General features: G+C 36.4%; 1 protein-coding gene and 1 long non-coding RNA gene across 2 annotated transcripts; both read left to right on the top strand.

Annotated features, from left to right (window-relative positions):
* Positions 1-1,261: 1,261 nt before the first annotated feature.
* On the top strand, positions 1,262-2,491 carry LOC311300378. Its single transcript, XR_014629281.1, has 3 exons — positions 1,262-1,337; positions 1,447-1,788; positions 2,129-2,491. It is a non-coding gene; the product is annotated as an uncharacterized lncRNA (long non-coding RNA).
* A 2,708-nt stretch (positions 2,492-5,199) lies between these two features.
* On the top strand, positions 5,200-17,695 carry LOC311300173 (uncharacterized protein; the record flags this gene model as incomplete). Its single annotated transcript, XM_084424306.1, has 9 exons — positions 5,200-5,332; positions 6,617-6,862; positions 6,977-6,991; positions 9,434-9,458; positions 13,861-13,922; positions 14,708-15,019; positions 15,292-15,537; positions 15,659-15,715; positions 16,780-17,695. 9 exons carry the CDS (start codon positions 5,200-5,202, stop codon positions 16,875-16,877), a joined length of 1,194 nt encoding a protein of 397 aa, XP_084280432.1. The 3' UTR covers positions 16,878-17,695.
* Positions 17,696-20,979: the final 3,284 nt, after the last annotated feature.

Raw genomic sequence — 20,979 nt, 5'->3', positions numbered from 1 at the left:
ATACTTAAAAATAAAAATCTGCCTGCCTCTATGGGAATTTAACACAGGGGTGTCCAAACTTATGCACACTGTATTTTAAGGAAGAACATTTATTTATTTATGATACATTATTCATTCACAAAGAAAATCGGTGTCCTTAAAGGTTGGATTTTTCCTAATTTTTTTAATTAAGGCATTAAGTTCAATTTCCAAAAGATGATTTTTTATTCCTCTTTTTAGTCAACTTTAGCATGGGTGTCTAAACTTATGCATAGCACTGTATGTACAGTAGACTATTTATGCACATGTTTTTCGATGGGATAAATTTAGATTCCGGTAGGCTATATTACATTGATTACGGTAATAAGTTTGTAAATGACCACAGGTGTGCTTGGAAACACATGGCACTGATGAAGGGTTGAACCCGAAAACGTTTTACGCACCTTGCACTGTTTTGCACTTTATTTGTGGCACTTTAATTAAATCGCGTGCAGATCTTTTTTTTTCAGATTTTTGAGTTTTGTTGGATCTACGCACTGCAAGAAGTTATTGCATTCATCTGTCTGGGACAGGTATTTTGCGCTATGCTTACCACTGTCGTAAATAATTTGCATACTAATTTCACTGTTACACGCACACTCGCTGTTTATCCAGCTCCGGCTTTGGAATGAACGATGTCCACAGACAAGGTAGAGTATGTTGCATAAATTTATGAAAGTATGATGTATTGCGACATCAGAAATGAAGAAAAACTAAATAATGACTATTGTAACGCTTGCCGTAAAACAAGTCAAGTTTGTAGTTTCTTATGTCTCATTCGAACTACAGAAACGTGACCCAGTTTGGCAAACTTGAAAAGTGCGGTTATAGCAGATATAGGGCTGCAAAGCGAATGCAGAAGTGCCTTTCACTCTGTTACGAGTTAATGAATCACTGAAACGATTTTGGAAACATTATTTTAAGGGAAAATTTTTTCTTTAGTGTAGCTTTAAGTAATAAAAAGTATGTAAGCTGTTCATAAAGCTTCACTGAATGACACCTGGAAAATGTATGATTTTGTAAGCTAAGTGTCTATGCAAGCTAATAAACCACATTCAGTAATAAAAATTCCATAGAGAAATCAAAGATTTTTCAGTCTAGGTTTGATGTGAGGATGTAACACTTGATCTGATATAGAGATTATTATTCACAGCTTTAGTTTGCTCTTTAAAGGAAGTGGAAACACTTTGTGGTTTAAGTGTCTCTGCATTGATCTTAATCCTTAGTTTGTTCAACACCTTTACGAGCGACAGACACAATGGAGACAGTCATTTTCTTCTGTGTCTTTTTTTGTTGGATTATGCACATCACATACAATGGTAAATATATTCTATTTCAAGCATTCAAGAAATTTAACATATCAATCTCAAATACAATAGCTATTAACATAGTCTAAAAGGATCTGTGTGTTTATCAATGTCTCTCCAGATTTGTCGGCAGGAGGATCTTCTGATGTGAGAGTTCGGATGGGAGAAGACATCACTCTGAACTGCATTATGAGAAACAGATATGAAGTCGCCTGGTATCATCTCAGATCTGAAGAGCTCGTTCTGCTGATTTCTGCTGAGAAGGACGAAACCTGGAGAAAACTTCTGATCAACTACAATCCAAACAGCAATCATGTGAATATTACAGCAGACAGTTGGGTCACCAGAGTCTCTTTAACTATTTCTGGAGTAACAGAATCAGATTCAGGACTTTATTTCTGTGGAACAAAGTCTGACGCTCCAGAGATGCACTTCGACAAACCCATCAGACTGGAGATTGAAGGTACCAGATTTCAGTTTTTCTCATTATATCTTCACAAACGTATCAGTGTATTGGCTGTTTGAGAGAAATGCATGGGTGGGAAAAATGCAGATGTTTGCTAAATAGATTTTATACACTTGTCTTTTTTTTTTTGCATATCAGATTATATTTACGGATCACAAACATACACTATCAATTAAAAGTTTGGACACACAAACTGTCATTATGCATTGTTTATATTGCATAAAGCACAACTTAAAAACAGTAAAAGCTCATTTTTAATCCACTCTCCCATTTAAAACTAACAACTAAACAATGTTTTTTTATGTGTGTGTTAAACTGATCATATACTGTATTACAGGACTTTTTTTAACAGAAGAGCCAAAAGCAGAAGTTGAAATCCCAGGTAACACATTGGTTGTTATCTTGATTGTTTAATTAATGGAAACCCACCACTAAATCTGTCTATGAGTTAAAACTGTCTGGTTGTATGAATGTGAGTAACTCTTGTGTCTCTGTAGACGAGGTGACGGTGACGGAGCGTGTGTTGATGTTCGGTGGTGTTGGACTGGCTGTGTTTGTGTTTTTTCTGACTACAGTCGTCGCAGGAGGAATCATTTACCATTGTGGACAACAGAAAGGATGGAGAGCAGCAAAACAAGAAGCTCTGATCAGCTAAATGACACATTTGTGAGCTTAATTTTACAATCTAACTCAATATAACCCAGCGCATTGCATTGCTGTAAGTTTGCCACAAATTAAAAATACACAACTGGGTCTCAGATGCTTTTCCTGTTGGTCTGATCTACTTTCATTTCAGAGAAACTGAGATATTGTGGTAAATGGTGTCCTTAGCACCAGAGAAACATGATCAGTCTTAAATGATTGAGGTGACCCGTATTCAATTGAGGAGCATTAATATGTATGTATAAGCTGTTTTCAAGAGAAAATATAAATGTTAATCTCTTCTGTGGCACATAAAGCTTGATTTAATAAAAATTTAAACAGGTCTTCTATTATAAATATATTGTCTGATCAAATAAACAGCAGTAAAACCAAGACATTTACATCGATTTACATAATATTCATTGCTTTGTTAAATCACATGATGCTTCAAATTCCTCCTTCCTGCTTTCAGCACCAATGTAGCAATATTATATAGCAATATTCAAAGTTCAGGGAAGAGGGAGGCGGGAACCGGTGAACGATCCTTAAAATATTAATATCGTAATAAACACTATACAAAACGAAATGACTGCCTCATATAAACACAATAAAACACAACATAAATGTCCCAGGCCTGGTCCTCTCTCATCCTACACTGTTGTCACTCTTCCTTTTATCCTTCCGGAGCCCCTCCGTAGGACTCGAGACACTCATGAACACTTACGCCACCGGCCTCGCTCCGTTCCCACGGCTCTCGGCCCCGCCCTGCTTTCCACACGTTAGTCACTGAACATCATTTAGTAATATATTAATCTTCTGACAGCTCAATCTGCTTTAAAATAATAACAAGTAAAGAAAACAAATGTCCAATAAGACTCCTCATTAGAAGGATGCACCAAACTCCTATGATGCATCCCAGTTTGCATACTAAGCCATTTTGTATAGTGTAAATAGTGTGTTCACATTGAAAATTCGACAAGAAAAAGTGCACTTCACTTTGTGCATGAGGCACTTAATTAACTCCACTACTGGATGACAAAATAAACTTTTAAACCTCATACTAGATGGTTGAGTACATAATAAACATACACAAATACAAAGAAATCTTCCCACATTACTCCCATTTTACGCAGACTTCATTGGCTACCCATTCGCTTTCGTATTCACACAAGATACTCCTTATCAAATTCAAAGCACTCCATGGTCTTGCAGTGGCTATATAAAATAAACATATTATTATTATAATGAATATTGTATAGTGCGTAATATGGGACACAACTAGTTAGAAGGTCTAACCAAACCCTAACGTAATCTCTATCCCTAATCCTAATAAAGTTAGATCCACTGGTGGAGCTAAACTAGGCCAAGATCCTCCAGTTTGACATATCTGACTGCAGTGAGCACCACCTGTGTCTCTGTTCACCTGTGTGGGACACTCAATTTAGTTTTTACTTAAACCATTAGTTAACCTTGCTTAGCGTGCAGTGGTTTCAACTGATCATAAGACTCATGTAGAAGTTTTACCATGTAAGTCTTCCAGAGGTGTAAAGTCCAGGTTCAGAAAGTAAAATTCCTCTTCAGTATTTTGTTCCAATCACCTGGATTTGCTAATAAGCACAGTTTTTCAGCCAGGAGATACTAGCTAATAAGAACTAATTAGTGAAATCAGCTGGCTAAGTTCAATAAACATGGGTAGAATAAACATATGGCAGGACTTTTGCTTTCTGACCCCTGGACTTTCCACCTCTGAAGTTTTCATGCTTTTAAATATAAATTCACCCTGTGTGTTATTATAGTATAGGCTACTGTGTTTCTGTTTGTGGAAACCTGCTCTTGATGCATAAATGAGTAATTTTTTTAAAGCTGAATGTGTCCATTACTTTAATAATGATGAAGGTTTTTATTAGGGGTGGTATAATGCCATTTTTCACAAGATGTAAAATAAATCTCTGATGTCCCCAGAGTGTGTGTGTGAAGTTTTAGCTCAAAATACCCCACAGATATTTTTTATATAGCATGTTAAAGTTGTCAATTTTTGAGGGTGAGCAAAAACGCATCACTTTGTCTCTGGCCCTTTAAATGCGAATGAGCTGCTGCTCCCGGCACAGAGGGCGGAGCTTCAAGAGGTTGTATATGTTACGGTATGGATCCACTTTTGCGACACAACTGAAGCATGGAGTCGCAACACCTCTTCAAGTTTACCGCCCTGGCCATGGTTTTGAGCCAGCAGCTCATGATTCACCCATACTCCATGTGCTCTACTTCTATTGGATAGTCGCGTCGCGTTCAACGGATTAATTTGCATAAAGATGGGCATCGGCCAGGATTTTGACGCACAGCATTTTTCCAAATGCAGTGCCGCCTTCCCGGGATGCTTTGCGGGCGCTTTATGTGACGTCACCCATAGGAATAAAGTTAAGTGTGGCATGACAGAAGTGTCGCACTGACAAGTAGATCTGTACTGTTAGCAGCTCCGATTACCTCACGCAAACACACACTAAAATGACAGAAGGATTTTTTTTCTTTCTTTTTTTCTCCACATTTGTCACGTTAGTTACATTAGGCTACACACGTTCCGCATTCTGACACCACAGCGCGCAGCCTCTGCATGGGTTGTACCATGAGAGGGAGTTCTCCCCTCCCATAGAGTTGGTTGGGTCCATAGCCCGTCTTTTCCAAAACGTTTTCTCAGGTAGGCTACCGCGGCACCGCCGGCGCCTACCGATAGCTGGGCCGGCCCTACCGTAACGGTACGCGTCAGGGAGGATGGCTGGGAGGAAGAGGCCAGGAGGGGCTGAAAAAGCCAGGTTGAAAAAAATCAAGACATTGGAGAAGGATGTTGCCAAATGTGCCAAGCTTACAGATTTATTTTCAAGAGGACAAACACAAGTGGCAACAGGTAAAGAGAGATAGGTCTAGTACTGATTAGCATTAGCAACGCTGCAACGTAATTATTCGGCTAATACTGTTGTAGCGTTGTCAACCTATTTACAAGCAAAATATAAAATGTAATTAAAATATTAGCCTTTTTGTATCACCCAATACATGGCGATTCATAGACTTTGCAAATATTATGCAATTTAATATTGATAACAAAACTCAAGCTTGATCTGTGTATACAGTAAAATGACCTCTTACTTATTTTGTTGTAGCTTCTGGGCAGCAGAAAAGCCAGTCCCCCGAAAATTTGTTTTGAAAAAACTTTTATTTTGTACAAAATGGCACATAGTCACACTTGTGACCAGCCTACAAAAATAGCTTATAAATCTCTCATTATACTATATTATCACCCAATATTGGATTCAATCTTTTTGTCAACTTGTTTTCTTTCAATTAGGACTGGTTTTATATTTCTATTTGCATCTGATTAATCATAGGCCTCATTTATCTGAGAGTAGGCATCACGTTTTTTTTATTAAAAAATATTGAATATTTTTGAATACAAATAAAACTGTAAACATTAGTTCAAAATGCCTCTTTGTGGAAGAGTGGGATACATTTCAAATGCTTTCTTTCTTTCTTTCTTTCTTTCTTTCTTTCTTTCTTTCTTTCTTTCTGCTTTTGTTCATTTATTAACATATCCTTGTGGAATAGTGGAATATTTTTGAATATTCTTAAGTGAATTAATATTTAACCTTTACATTATTTGTTGAACCATGGTATTAATAAAAACTACACAATAGTAAGAGCTGAACTGTTGCTTCATTTATCCAATTTGGAAAAAGTGCTAATTTGGAATTCCACCATGGAAAAAGAGGGCCGGTCTTGGGCCTGAAACTCCCGGGCTGAAAAGTGGCCCCACTCCGGCCCTGCTGATATGGAGTTAACTATCTTCAATTAGCATTTTCTGTCATGATAATCTATAAATCGCTCGTATAGGAACTGTTGTGAGATGCACACTGAGTGACTTTCTATTGCATGTGAAAAGATGGATGCTAAAGTTTGAGCTGACTCACAAAAGTGCTCGACTACAACAACTTTCTGTTTATTGGACCTTTAAATTTGACGGCTCATTTTAAGTCTGAGGATTAAGATCGGAATGATTTATTAAACCAAAGATTTAGATTCAGATTTGTGGAAATTATTACATTTGTTCCCCTTAATCCTAAATATGTGTTTATGGCCTTGCCTGACACCATTATAACATTGATCGAGGATAAAGTGTCTTTCTGTTCCTCCTCAGATGAGATCTCTGTGCAGAAAGGAGAGGATCTGAAGTTGGATGTTCTGTTGACCAATGCTGATAAAGTGGAGAGAAACTCTAGTGAAGGCTGGACAGAGGTGTGGACGAGAGGTCACGGGGTCAACAGTGATCGACTGACCGTCAGTGACGAGACTCTGATCATTAATGAGTTTACAGACACTGACACTGGAACATACAGAGTTCTGGATTATGAAGGAGAAACCTTGATCACAGTCTCAGTCACAGGTGAGAGAAGATCAGATGAGGAGAGATATTATTATTTAATACATCATGAGCGTGGATTTTTCTCTTTCAAACCGAAGCTAAACTGTATGACTAATATGTTCATGTCTTGTACAGAATCTGGCTCCACAGGTAACACAGAAGAACAAGTAATAGGCTCTTTTGTTTCTGCAAGTGGCCTATATTAAATATTTGGACTATAGACTGAAGGGTGAGCAATCCTCTTTCTTGAACTTGGAATTATAGTTTTTATTGAATATCAACTATTGTTTCTAAAGAGTTAGGAAAGTATTTACAGTAAAAATAAAAAACCTGAAAACTTTCCTGTTCATCACTGTAAAGCTGCTTTGATATATATATATATATATATATATATATATATATATATATATATATATATATATATATATATATATATATATATTCATCACATTTAATATTCTAATATGGTAAAATAGAGGGTGTTTAAATGGTTTACTTCTGTTGCATTTACTTAGAAAATATACAGTCTCTGTGAAGCTGTAGCACAGATTGATAAAGCAGGAGCATGAGCTGAAATCTGCTGCTAACTGTTGTGATCAGACTGAACTGATCCAGGATCTTGTTCAAAATAAACTTTCAGTCGCTCTGAACAATGTGGTACTCAACACTTACAGCGGCTCGCTTTCTAATTTACCACCTGTTTGAAAACCCAACAACGCCCCCTGGAGGTATCTTTATGTAGGCCTATATAACTTTATTAATGCTTGCATAAACATAGACGAGTCAAGCATTTCTGAACCAGTATCAGAGGGTAGTCTATACACACAGGCGGAGAGAATGACTTGAGTGATTGATTAAGAAGTAAGTAATCTGTTTCACATTCTATGCTGATCAAATTTTAATATTCAGTGTATTCAGTTACTGTCATCGCTGAATTATATTAGTTCAAATAATAATTTGAATAATAATTATATTTTCGTGTAAATTGCATGCTGTATGCTGTCATGTCAAATGTTGAAGTTTGATTCTGTTTTATTGTGTATGTTCTGCAGTATAATGTAGATATGTAAGCTAAATTTGCACACCTATTTATGCTATATATTTAGATTCTAAATACTTGAATGCAACTTGAATACACTTTACCAAAGTAATGCTACCTCATATGGGTTATCTGCCCTCTTATCTTTGCGGTCTTATTAAACAGAAATTGCCTGGTAATTACTCATTACGATCTAAATCAATCCACAATCTGTGTGTGCCTTTTGCAAGAACCGAGCTGGGTAAAACCTCTTTTACATATGCCACAGCCTCGGAATCTTCTCCAGACTGAGATGAAGTTTAACAATTTGGTGTCTTGTAGTAAATTAAAATTTTTACTAAGCAATCGAAGCAATTAAGCAATATTAAGCAATTTTATTAAGTAAATTAATGGTGTGTAAATGTTTTTAAACAGTTGCATGTTTTATGTATATGAAATGAGGTTTTTGTTTTTATGTTTATGTGTGTCGTAACTTTGATGTAAGAAACTGTCTATTTACTGTTACTTCTGTTTTGTATAGTGACTATTGTCTTTATGCTATCTGTAATACTGTTAACATTAGCAAATTTATCTTGTATTTTGTTTTCTGTGTTCATTGTAGACCACACATCGCTATGGGCAAATGCCTGTAATACTTCATACATGCCGAAATAATAATACATGCTCTCATTTTCTCTAACCGGAAACTCCCACCACCATTTAAAGTAGTGCTTAACCAAACCGTATGGTGGCCGAGAGAGCTCAACGCGCTGCAACTGAAGAAAACACATGCAAATAGAAAAAAACACATGCAAAGAACACATATTCATCAGTTTCACAACACACACATGTGCTCCAAATACTCACAGCACCACCAAATACAGAAACGCGCTCACTTCAGGAACCCTACTTCAGTGTTGCCACCCCTCATAGTTCTCATAAATCATTTTATAGATCCGCCCTTGCATTGTAGTCTAATAACATTGACATGATATAGACCTTATGCGTCAGAGAAACGAGGCCGCCGCCATCTTTAGAATATTGACTTTGAACTTCTGTGTTTGCGATCGCTCTGTATATCTCTATATCATCGCTGTCCAGGAGTAATTCGCGTTTGAAGAGGGTTTACTTAATTTAAAGTTAACGAAAGTTATCATGAGGATTGTAATGTAATCAGATGCAAGATCGCTGTGAAAATACAGACCGAAAAACAAAAGGCAACGAGAGCAGCGCTGAAAAGCATCGGGGTCTTTAAACTCTGGATATATATAAACTCTAGAGTATAGAAGCTGAATAAAGAAGTGATATTTTTGAGGGTTGGGGTTTTCAGATCGGTCAGGTGAACCGCTCTATGAATGATCTATGAATTAGGTTTCAGTTTTGTATTATTTTCGTCTCCACTTGCTCTTTATCGTCTATTTTGACGCCTGAGGAAAAGACTCATACAGAACTTTTATCATGTAAGTTTTCATGTTTAAAAATATGAATACAGCCTGTGTTTTTGTGTTATTTAGTAGACCTATAGCTATAGCTGTGTTTCTGTTCACGGGAAACCAGCTCTTCTGTTTTCTCAGGTTCAGATGGTGGAGTCTGCTGCCTGTGCTGTTTTGCTTTATAAATTATAGCGGTCAGTATCATTTATTTTGTAAATATTTGTATAAATGGTAACACATGTTCGTATGTATCTGGATTAATGTAGACCTAGCCTCAGTCCATAAACACAGATCAGCTTCAGCTAGACAAGTCTAGTCATGTCCCTCTCTCTCTACTTCCTCTTTCCCAGACGGTCTCTCCACAATTACTGCAAACAACACAACAGGTGTTATGACCAGGGGTGGACTTAGCCAAAGTCCTTTTAGGCAAGTCGTGCCACTCGGCCGGCATCTTGGCAACGCCTCCGGGCAGCTATTTCGGACTAACAAGACCAGGCTCCTATCTAAATGAATGGGCAGAGAGTCAGAACTGCACTTTCACTGGTCACCGGGACATAAAAACTGCATGTATAGAAACAGCAGTAAAATATGATAAAAATCGCTGAAAAAGTTTGATGACTTTGCCCTAAAATAAGTTTTAAAACGCCTTTTTCCCCACAGGTTATACTTTTACTACGCATGCGCAAGGGTTCACGACACCAACTTCATTTACGTCTCTATCCAGAATGCCGGTGTTGTGCCAAGCACTTAAACAATTATATGTATTTAAATGTCTGAAACCTAAAATAAACATTATGTGTTTAAAAACACTGAACAGTTGTGATAGAGCCTATGACAAGCACTGAGCGCGTCCGTCTTTGGCTCAGCGCCATCCACAGCGCGAAAGCACAGGTTGAATATGGCAGTTATGTCACGTCACTGTACATTCGCTCCTTAGTGGTCAGCTGCTGACTGTTAAAAGCAGATGATTGGCTTTCCAGCGGGAGGGGCGGGACATGTGCATACAACCGCCATCTTTGCCGTTACGGGTTTTCCTTATATAGTTGCATTGAGGATTGAGGAAGTGGCATGTCTCTTATATAAATTGTCTCTGCCCAGTGATTTTGGCCCCTGAGCGAATTCAGTAATGGGGCCCCATCACTCTAACTTTGAACTCAAAACACTCCTTTTCTATATATACTTTTTTTCTATTCTGTTTAAAAAAAAAAAAAAAAAAATCTGTAACCTGGAACTTTTATTTTCTCAATGTAAAATTAAATACAATTGAATTCACAAAAATAAATAAATAAATAAATTCACAAACAAACTATTTGCAGTTAATTAACCATATTTGTGATTACACTATAATATGAATGCGTAAAAATGTCTGTAACCTGGAACTCTTGTATTTTCTCAATGTAAAATAAAATAACACTTACCGGCACACACCGAACTGAAATTTTGACTGGATTGAAAGGGATGGTTTATTCCTTTTCTAATATGATCGAGAGCACATGTCAACACATGATTGGATTGAAAACCTAAACTGAAAGGAAGTGCCATTGTCAAACTGCTTGCACATGTGCAGTACCATAGGAAAGTTCCACTATTACTGATGGGGCGATAAATCTTAAAAGAACACTTCACCGTTTTTTCATATTAAACTATGTTATTCCCTTAACTAAAACGAGTTGATACATACCTCTCTTGTCTCAGTGCGTGCACTCAATCGCTCTGGCGCGCGGCGACACTTTGATAGCAATTAGCTTAGCCCAGTTCATTCATTTGGGACCAAATCTCTGTTCTCCTCGCAGCGACACTTTGATAGCAATTAGCTTAGCCTAGTTCATTTATTAGGGACCAAACTTTGCAAGCTAATTGCTATCAAAGTGTCGCTGCGCGCCGGAGCGATGAAGTGCACGCACTGAGACAAGAGAGGTATGTATCAACTCGTCTTAGTTTAAGGGAATAACATAGTTTAATATGGAAAAAATGGTGGAGTGTTCCTTTAATGATTATAGACAGGCCATACAATATATGATAGAAAACTAATAAGTAATTTATGATTTATATAGGCTTCTTGGTATTTGTCGGTGACGTAAGTGGTTCCCTGTTGTGGACCTCGCTGAACTACGCCCACTTGCAACATTATACTGTATTCTTATTTGGTCCATATGTATTCTGAATTGCATAAGGTTTATAATGCTTACATTTATCAACTAAAACAACAGCATCCCGTACATTTCCATCACATCTGAATACATTTGAATGCTCACTGAACAAATCTGAAACAAGATTTTCCAACACAAGTAAACCTGCCCTAGTGAAAAAAAGTATTTAAAATAGCCTATATTCCCTTTTCAATAGTACATTGCAAATACAATGTTTTCTCACCATCTTTAAATATATTAAAAGTATATTAGCATTATGCTTTTACCTATTTTCACAATGCAACTTTTAACACACTTTAAAATAATGGTAGGCCTACTTTAGTATATTTAAAAAAATATATTTTAGAAAAATATACTTGAAGTGAAAATTCTGTTTATTTATTTGCACTTTATTAAACATTTTACACAAATTAATACACAAGTACACTAAATACACTTAAAGTTATGCTTTACTACAATTGAATTACAACTAAAATATAATTAGTTGTTTCAAAATATTACACTTCAAGTTAACTAATCATTAACACACGAAGTATACTGAATTAGTCTGGCTGCAAGTATACTTAACATGTTTTTTCACCAGGGTAATAATGGCACAATGATTCACTCATCTTTTTAAATAGTTGCTTCAAATGCTGAACTAGCAAGAAGTGAAATGGCCTCAAGTTTCGGCAGCAGTGATTTCTCAGTTTTCTCAGATTTAATATAGTTTTGAAAAATCCTACAAAAGTGTGTGTGTTGAGCTGAGGAGCGGAGGGGGACAAGGAGAAACCGATGACACAGCATTCAGATTCAGACTTTTGTTTCTGTTTTATTTCACTCTCATTAAAGCATCAGAGCTTCCCACAAATGCAAACTACCATTACAAGCAACACAAGACCCTGGATCACAAAACCAGTCACGAGTCGCACAGGAATATTAGATTTGTGAAGAACAATTATCGAGTTTTCTTTTATGTCTAAAATCATTAGGATATTAAGTAAAGATCATGTTCCATGAAGATATTTTGTACATTTCCTACCATAAATATATAAAACATGTATTTTAGTGAGTGAATGCTGCACAATCGTGAACATAAATTAATAACTTTAAAGGAGATTTTCTCAATGTTCAGATTTTTTTGCACTCTCAGATTACAGATTTTCAATAGTTGTATCTCGACCAAATTTCGTCCTATCCTAACAAATCATACATCAATTGTTGTAAGATGGCCAGTGTGTTGGCTAAACCAGCAGTAGAAAAAACTAAACAAATTCAGAAATGTCCAAGGAAAATTCTTATTTATTCAGAGGTGTCACAGATTCAAAAAACTGCAACAAAGTCCAAAGCAAAATGCAAGAAACAAATGAACAAAAGTAATTTGTTCAAAGTATGTCTCAAAACAACAAACAAACAAACTCAACAAAACAAAGAAAAAAAAAGAAAACAATACAAACTCAAGGAAAATGAATTTCACAGTTGGCTACTGATCCAACTAAACACCCCCTTTTTCCTCCTTTCCCAAACATTTCATCTGTTCTTTTATAGCTTGAATCTCCTCCTTAATTATTCAAACTCACCAATCACAACTCTTCATTTGTTATTATCTATATATTTCATAGTTAACAATGTATTGATAACCTTACAATCTATACACTGAAAAGGTCTCTTTACTAATTACATTACCCCTTAAAAAAAACACTTTCTTTGGATCTAAATAATCTTAATAATCCAACTCCTCCCCTTCAGGATGTCATATAACCGGTTTCCTGGTGTCAGAAGTGGGATTTTCTTTCAAAACTGTGTTATGTGGTTCTTCAAGTTTGGCACATTTGGGCCACATCACATCATTGAAAAGCTTATTTATTCAGCTTTTTAATTTCTCAAAATCTCAATTTCAGAAAATTTACCCATGTTACATGGTTCTGTGGTCCAGTGTCACATAAATACTACATTGCCTTGCCATTACTACATTGTTTAAATTAATACATTTTTATCTAACTGTGATTTGTATATGTACATTTCTGAAATACATAACTTAGACAGTCTCCTCTGATAACAGATCACTCTAAATTGTAATGTGGACTCATGCATTTCTGTAAAGCTGCTTTTAAACAATGTGTATTGTGAAAAGCGCTAAACAAATAAACGTGAATTGAATTGAATTGAATTGAACTGAACAATATAGGCTACACATGGTTTGGTAAGCCCACCGTATATTACACAAATATACATGTTCTGCATCGCGAGTCCGTGCTTATTTTGAATAAGTAATTACTTGACGACTGCTAAAAGTATGCTCTATATTATATGAGTGTGTGTAGTATGAATATAATCTGGACGTATCCCACTGCATCCGCCATGTTGTCATTATCATGTGACCAGTGTCAGTTACACCCCTTCAGCTCCATTCCCAAATCCTCTCCCGTGACCTCATAGGATAATAAAGTGTCCATCAAATACAGCCTTCAGAATCTCCCCGGAAGAAGTAGATCATCCAGGTACTTTTTTTTAAAGATATAAAATTAGCGCTGAATGCTTTGTTAATGAGTGTCACCTACACTCCGAGTTTGTCACGGAGGAGTTCAGGTGTTCTGGAGCGACGACAGTGAAGGATGAGAGGGGATAAGGCTTGGACTTTACGTTGTGTTTATGTGTGCGGCAGTCGTTCGTGGGAGGCTGTCGCTTTACGTTCGTTTTGTGTTTGTTTATTTTATTATTAAAGTGTTTAAATGTTTGCAGATTCCCTTATCTTATTCCCTTATCCCTTCTTCCCTTATCAACTAACCTTGCTACAACATGCTATTGCATTTGTGTTCCGTACTGTATTGCAATAAAGGGGAAATCAGTATGTTTGAAGAGACTGCTTTTTATTAATGGGGATTATAAAAAAACGAGTGAGTGGATTTTTACAACTAGGCTGTTTGTTCTCACACACTGCAGACACACCTCAGTGTTCAAACACCTTATAAAGAATTTTGCATAATGTGTCCCCATTAATAGCTGAACAAGCTAACTCTGAAGAAAGTGAGATGATCGTTTAATTGTTTATTTTAAATCATGGCTTTAATCAACAACCTTAATCTTTCCTGGCATTTCTGATGCTAAATATTGCAGAAACTCCACCATCATCAGTTCATAACTGTTGAATCCACTTGGATACGTGAACAAGTGACTAAATAACTGTACTAAAATATTTCATGATGACCTTTATTACTGAGAATATACAAAAACATGTGCATTGTTCAGTTTGTATTGAATTAATTTATATGTTCTGTATTTGCAGAAACCACCACTGTAGGAAATATCCTTATACATGTGACGGGACAAAAAGGAGAAAACGCCACCCTGCCCTGTAATATTGAGGCCAGAGACATTTTCCATGTTATTTTCAACAGTCAGTCAAAACACATCCTTGTCTGTGAGAGTGAAGAATGTAAGACTGAAAATAGCCGAGTGTTTAAAAAAGGATCATGTGACATCATCATCAAGGATCTGATCTTCAGTGACGCTGGAAAATACATTTTAAAAGTCTATTACACTAATGATCAGTCAAAGCTGGAGCGACAAATCAGGGAATACCATCTTCAAATTCATGGTAAAGTCAAAACTGATCAAACCATCAGCTTTCATTCAGTGATTGTGCTGGTATTCCATGAATTCCTGTAATCAGAGACAATGAATGTGACACGTACCGCTTATGCAGATCAATCGTCTCCAATATGGGGTTTTCAAATGTCTTGCGTTGGAATATTGGAATATAATACCATAGATTGCATTTGTTCCCCTTAATCCTATATGTGTTTATGGCCCTGACTGACACCATTATAACATTGATTGAGGATAAAGTGTCTTTCTGTTCCTCCTCAGATGAGATCTCTGTGAAGAAAGGAGAGCAGCTGAAGTTGGATGTTCTGTTGTCCAATGCTGATAAAGTGGAGAGAAACTCTAGTGAAGGCTGGACAGAGGTGTGGACGAGAGGTCACGGGGTCAACAGTGATCGACTGACTGATCGTGATGGAAATCTGACCATTAATGAGTTTACAGCCAATGACACTGGAACATACAGAGTTCTGGACTCTAATAATAAAACCTTGATCACAGTCACAGTCACAGGTGAGAGAAGATCAGTGGATGAGGAGAAATATTCGAGCTTCATTTTACAGCTGAGGTTTATTCATCACGATTTGAACAGCAAATGCTAAACTGTTTGAGTAACCTTTGATATGCTCTACAGAATCTGGTACAGAAACAAAGAAGAAAGATGATCACAAACCTAAAGACACTGGACATAGTAAGTAAAACAGGAGACATTGAGAGCTTTACAAAATCTTTAAAGGAACACTCCACCGTTTTTTTTAAATAGGGCTTATTCACCATCTTTCCTACATTTAGATAGGTGGGCAAACACTTTTTTGTCTCAGTGCATGCATTGTTTTAGTTTGGAAGCGCTACCGCTAGCTTAGCTTAGCATAATGAATGGAATCTTTTGTTGCCAGCTAGCATGTTGTGAGTAAAAGTGAAAAAAAAAAAAAAAAAATGAATTACTTCTTGTGGCCTGTGTATTCACAACGAGTACAAATAGCGATGCAGATTAACACTAGGTGATTTCCTATATTGGGGGGAAGCACAGGACAAGCACTGCTACTTGGGCGCAGAGATATCACGCAACACATGAAATCCCATAACTTCCGTCAACATACCGGCGAGCGATCGCAACCTCCTCCTCCTGTCGTTCTAATTCCAAAGCACGCAGCTCCTCTTCTGAAAACTCTGGTTCATAGAGGTATGGTTCTGGATCTTGACTGTCTGAGAAGTCACCCTCTTCATCTCTCACAAAATCAGCCATGTTCATCGCCATTCACTATGTCTACTGTAGGAAAATAGCGGCTACTATTCACGCTGGTATGTTAACGGAAGTTGGGGGATTTCAGGTGTTGTGTGATATCTCTGCGCCCTAGTAGCAGTGCTTCGCCTGTGCTTCCCCCCCAATATAGTCCCATGTCACTATCTGCCTAGGAAATCGCCTAGTCTTAATCTGCATTGCTATTTGTACTCGTTGTGAATACGCAGGCCACAAGAAGTAATTAGGTGTGTGTTTTTTTTTTAATCACTTTTACTCACAACATGCTAGCTGGCAACAAAGGATTCCATTCATTATGCTAAGCTAGAGGCGGCAGTGCCAAACTAAAACAATGCATGAACTGAGACAAAAATGCGTTTGCCTACCTATCTAAATGTAGGAAAGACGGTGAATAAGTCCTATTTCAAAAAACCGGTGGAGTGTTCCTTTAAACAGTGAGTTTAATAAAGAAAAAACATAAAAAATGCGTTCTCTTCCCACCTTCCTCCTTCCAGCTGCAACGTTTTGGATCTTGTGTGTTGTACTGACCATGCTTCTGCTGGTTTTAGTGGGTGTGACTGTCTTTATTGTCATCAAGAAACACCAGCATTAAGGTTTCTGGTCAGTCCATAGGGGAAGAGGAGCACCTGAGGGCCCGTAATAATCTCTCCTGAGGGCCCGTGCAGAGCTTAATTAAACAGTAAACGTGGCCCAGAACATATAGCAACAACACAGGTTACTTTTAAATCATCTTCAGAGCCACCAGAACTGCACAGGGGTGTGTTTCCAGAACAACACTGTAACTCGCTGCTGAACTAGCGATGCATCGTTGAAGAAATCAACTAGCGAGTCACGACTGTTTCCCGAAACCATACTGTCGTTCAAACACCTGGTGGAGTAATAACTTATTTTAATGACTCCGTTTAAGATCGAATTAATGCTAGATGTTTTGCAGTAAATTACAGACATGCATCTGAGGACTAATTAGCATTTTTGCTCAAACACACAACTCTGCGATGCTGTTTGCGAATGTTCGTTGGAAAGATAGTTTCGGGAAACACCGACTCGTTGAACTGCTGATAACAATTGAACTTGAGAACATAGTTTGCTAACGAAGCTTTCGGGAAACACTGCAGCCGCAGGTGTAAAATATGTATAATCTATTAATGTGAAGCTGACATCATCATATAGTTAAGAAACATCAGCACAATTGCAAGTGTGATGTTGAGTTTATACAATGTCAACAAACAAGGCGTTTTTTCTCTATTTCACAAATTAAAATAGTCCAAAATCATTCCACAGCAGAACCGTTGCTGTTTCATTCCTGAATGAATATTTTGCATGATTTAACAGTATTGAACAGTCAGTGTAAATACATCTATATGCCTCTTCAGCTTCTGTGCCAAATATAGATTTTGTTGATACTGATTTCATCCGACTGCGTCTTGTTATTCCAACTTAATTTATTGATTAAATGTAAGAGTTTGTCATAAAAGATAATGCATTTATCTAATAAGGTTAGACAAAATGCCCATATAAATATAAAAATACCAAATCAATTTAAGGGAGAAAATATCACATTTTTCTGTGCAGAATATAAAGAATATAAAAAGCACTGTAAATCAGGCAAGCCTAAACCAGCACAAAAACACTCAGCAAAACATAATTATTTTGGATTGTTTTTTCTTATGTGGAACCATCCCTACACCCTAAGAACACAGAGATAATTAAGTTTATGCATGCAGCACTTTATGCATTGCTTGTATTTAAAAATATTTAGTATTGCTTTGTACAAATGTCTTCAAATAAGTGTCAACACGAGGATTTCCCATATTAATCCTCTGTAGAGAGTTTTTTTCTTTCTAGCTGCGGTTACCTTTAACTGATCACTGGTGGATTTTTTTTTTTTTTTTTAAACCTTTTGACATGTTTTAACTACTTTTGATAATATTTTGACAGTAATATTTTGGTGGGTTTTAATGATGTATTTTAATATGGAATCTAATTTTGAAGGTTTTTTTTTTGTTTTTTGTTTTTGTTGTTGCATTGTTTCACTTGGTGTAAATATTCGGTAATGTTAGGGGTTAACAGTTTAGGACCCAAGGACCAGATGTTTGAAAGAAGACCCAGAGTCAGAATTATAAAAAATTGAAGAAAAGTTTTACTGAATATAGTTTGCAGTTTCATCAGCAGAAGTCAGCTTCAAGACTCACACAGGAGTTCGTAGGCCGCCCCGCTTACAGTTACAAAGATCACAGCACTTATACCATTTCCAAGGTCTAAGCTATGTCATTGCTTACAGGCTGAATGATTCTTATTGGCCAAGAAATTGATAAACATAGTAATTTTCCACACATATACAGATAGACAGAAGCATATCTCCATAGATTATGCAGCTGACACTCGGACCCTGAAGTTAGGCACGTCATGACCTTCCAGGTCGCAGATTTGGGTTGCTGGGTGCCAGCATGTCTCGAACAACAACTCAGTCAATCTCCAATAATGCCAGTGGTTCCTTAACATGTAAGCAAGAAGACTAACACACACACCCGGCACACAGCTTTTCCAAGGTTGGATTTGGCCAGGCTCTAACTATAAACAGGAGTCTCGTCTCAAAACATCAAGATAACAAGTTCTTTCTCTCAGGATAGGACACTTTATCCTAAATGGAAACTATAGGCTTTAACTGACAAATGGTACCTTAAACTATAGACTTAAATGACCCCTATGTGTTTTAACATGTTGAAGACCTTTCTCAAACACAAAACCAGTCCCTATTTAATTTCTGGAAGCTGGGATAAATAGGCAAGCAATGTTACTGCATTCAAATATCAAATACTGACATTAATGAATACATGAAAAGAACATTTCAGTAATCACACTGGTAACTTCTATAACAAAGTAAAATCTCCAGAGAAGTCATTCAACTCATTTGATATTTAGAAGGAAAAGTATTGATTAATACCTTGATTATAATCACTCATTACATATACATTGAAGCAGCAGTGGATTCCAATCCACTCCCTTCAGTAACACTTCACTTGAAGGGGTGTGCATAAGACTGACATAACAGCTTCATAATCATGACATAACATAAGACATAAGGTTTTATGCATGTTTATGACAACTGTCATTAAGTGTCATTCACTCAATTATGACATTTTTTATGCAAAGATGACATTGTTTGAGATTCATTAAACTTAAGAAACTACTTAGCTTTATGGGTTAACATTACATTAAACTGTCATGTGGTTGGTTTTGACATTGGCTGTCATGAGGCCATTATAACTGTGTCATGAATATATTTCCACTTTTTTTTCAGTATTCCAGTATTAGTTATAATATAATTTGACAGTATTGACACTAAATGAGATTTTAATTTCAAATTCAATTTGTACCACTGAAAAAAAAGTGGTCAGAAATATAATGTAATGTTAACCCATAAAGCTAAGTAGTTTCTTAAGTTTGATGATTAATCTGTTATGTCATGTTTATGACACATTTATGACAGGTCATGATGTTTTGGTTTATGTCAAGTTGTCATGACAAATACATCTCAAACAATGTCATCTTTGCATTAAAAACGACATAATTGAGTGAATGACACTTAATGACAGTTGTCATAAACATGCATTAAAACCTCCTTCATATTCATGACATGTGTTATGTCATGATTATGAAGGTGTCATGTCAGTCTTATGCACACCCCTTCAAGCCAAGTGGGTAACACTTTATTTTACGGTGCCCTTGATACAGAGTAATTACTTAATTAGGTACTTAGTAATAGACGTTGTAATAACATGTAACAAAATGTACTTAACATGTAACTAAGTTATGGAACAGCCTGTACTTACAGATTGTAATTACACACATGTAATAGGCAGCTACTGTTACACATGTGTAACAAGCCGAGTTGGATGAGGTTTATAGATACACATGAAGTACACTTAAGTACATTCTTGATACACTTTATTTTACGTAGCTTATACCTGTGTAATATTATGTAATTACAATGTAATAAGGAAACTACTGCATGCATTTAAGCTGTGAACTAGTGAGTTAAATCAAACTAAGGAAGATAAAGATAGGGTATGTATACACAAAGTACACTTAAGTACATTCTTGATACACTTTATTTTACGTAGCTTATCCCTGTGTAATATTATGTAATTACAATGTAATTAGGAAACTACTGCATGCATTTAAGCTGTGAACTAGTGAGTTAAATCAAAGTAAGGCAGAGATGGATAAGGTATGTATACACAAAGTACACTTAAGTACATTCTTGATACACTTTATTTTACGTAGCTTATACCTGTGTAATATTTTGTAATTGCAATGTAATTAGGAAGCTAATGCATGTATTTAAGCTATGAACTAGTGGGTTAATTCAGATGGATACCATTTGTAGATACACAGGAAGTGCACTTTAGTACAATCTTGATACACTTTACTTTATGTTACATACAAGTAATGTGTATGTAATATGTAACAGACTCGGCTTGTTACACATGTGTAACAGTAGCTGCCTATTACATGTGCGTAATTACAATCTGTAAGTATAGGCTGTTCCATAACTTAGTTACATGTTAAGTACATTTTGTTACATGTTATTACAAAGTCTATTACTAAGTAATTAATTAAGTAATTACTCTGTATCAAGGGCACCGTAAAATAAAGTGTTACCGTAAAGGGTTACCGAATATTCATATTTT

The sequence above is a fragment of the Rutilus rutilus genome (genome assembly GCF_951802725.1).
Source record: "Rutilus rutilus genome assembly, chromosome: 11".
NCBI classification, from domain to species: domain Eukaryota; kingdom Metazoa; phylum Chordata; class Actinopteri; order Cypriniformes; family Leuciscidae; genus Rutilus; species Rutilus rutilus.
The sequence above is the reverse complement of the archived record's forward strand: the minus strand, read 5'-3'. Positions and strand labels throughout refer to the sequence as shown.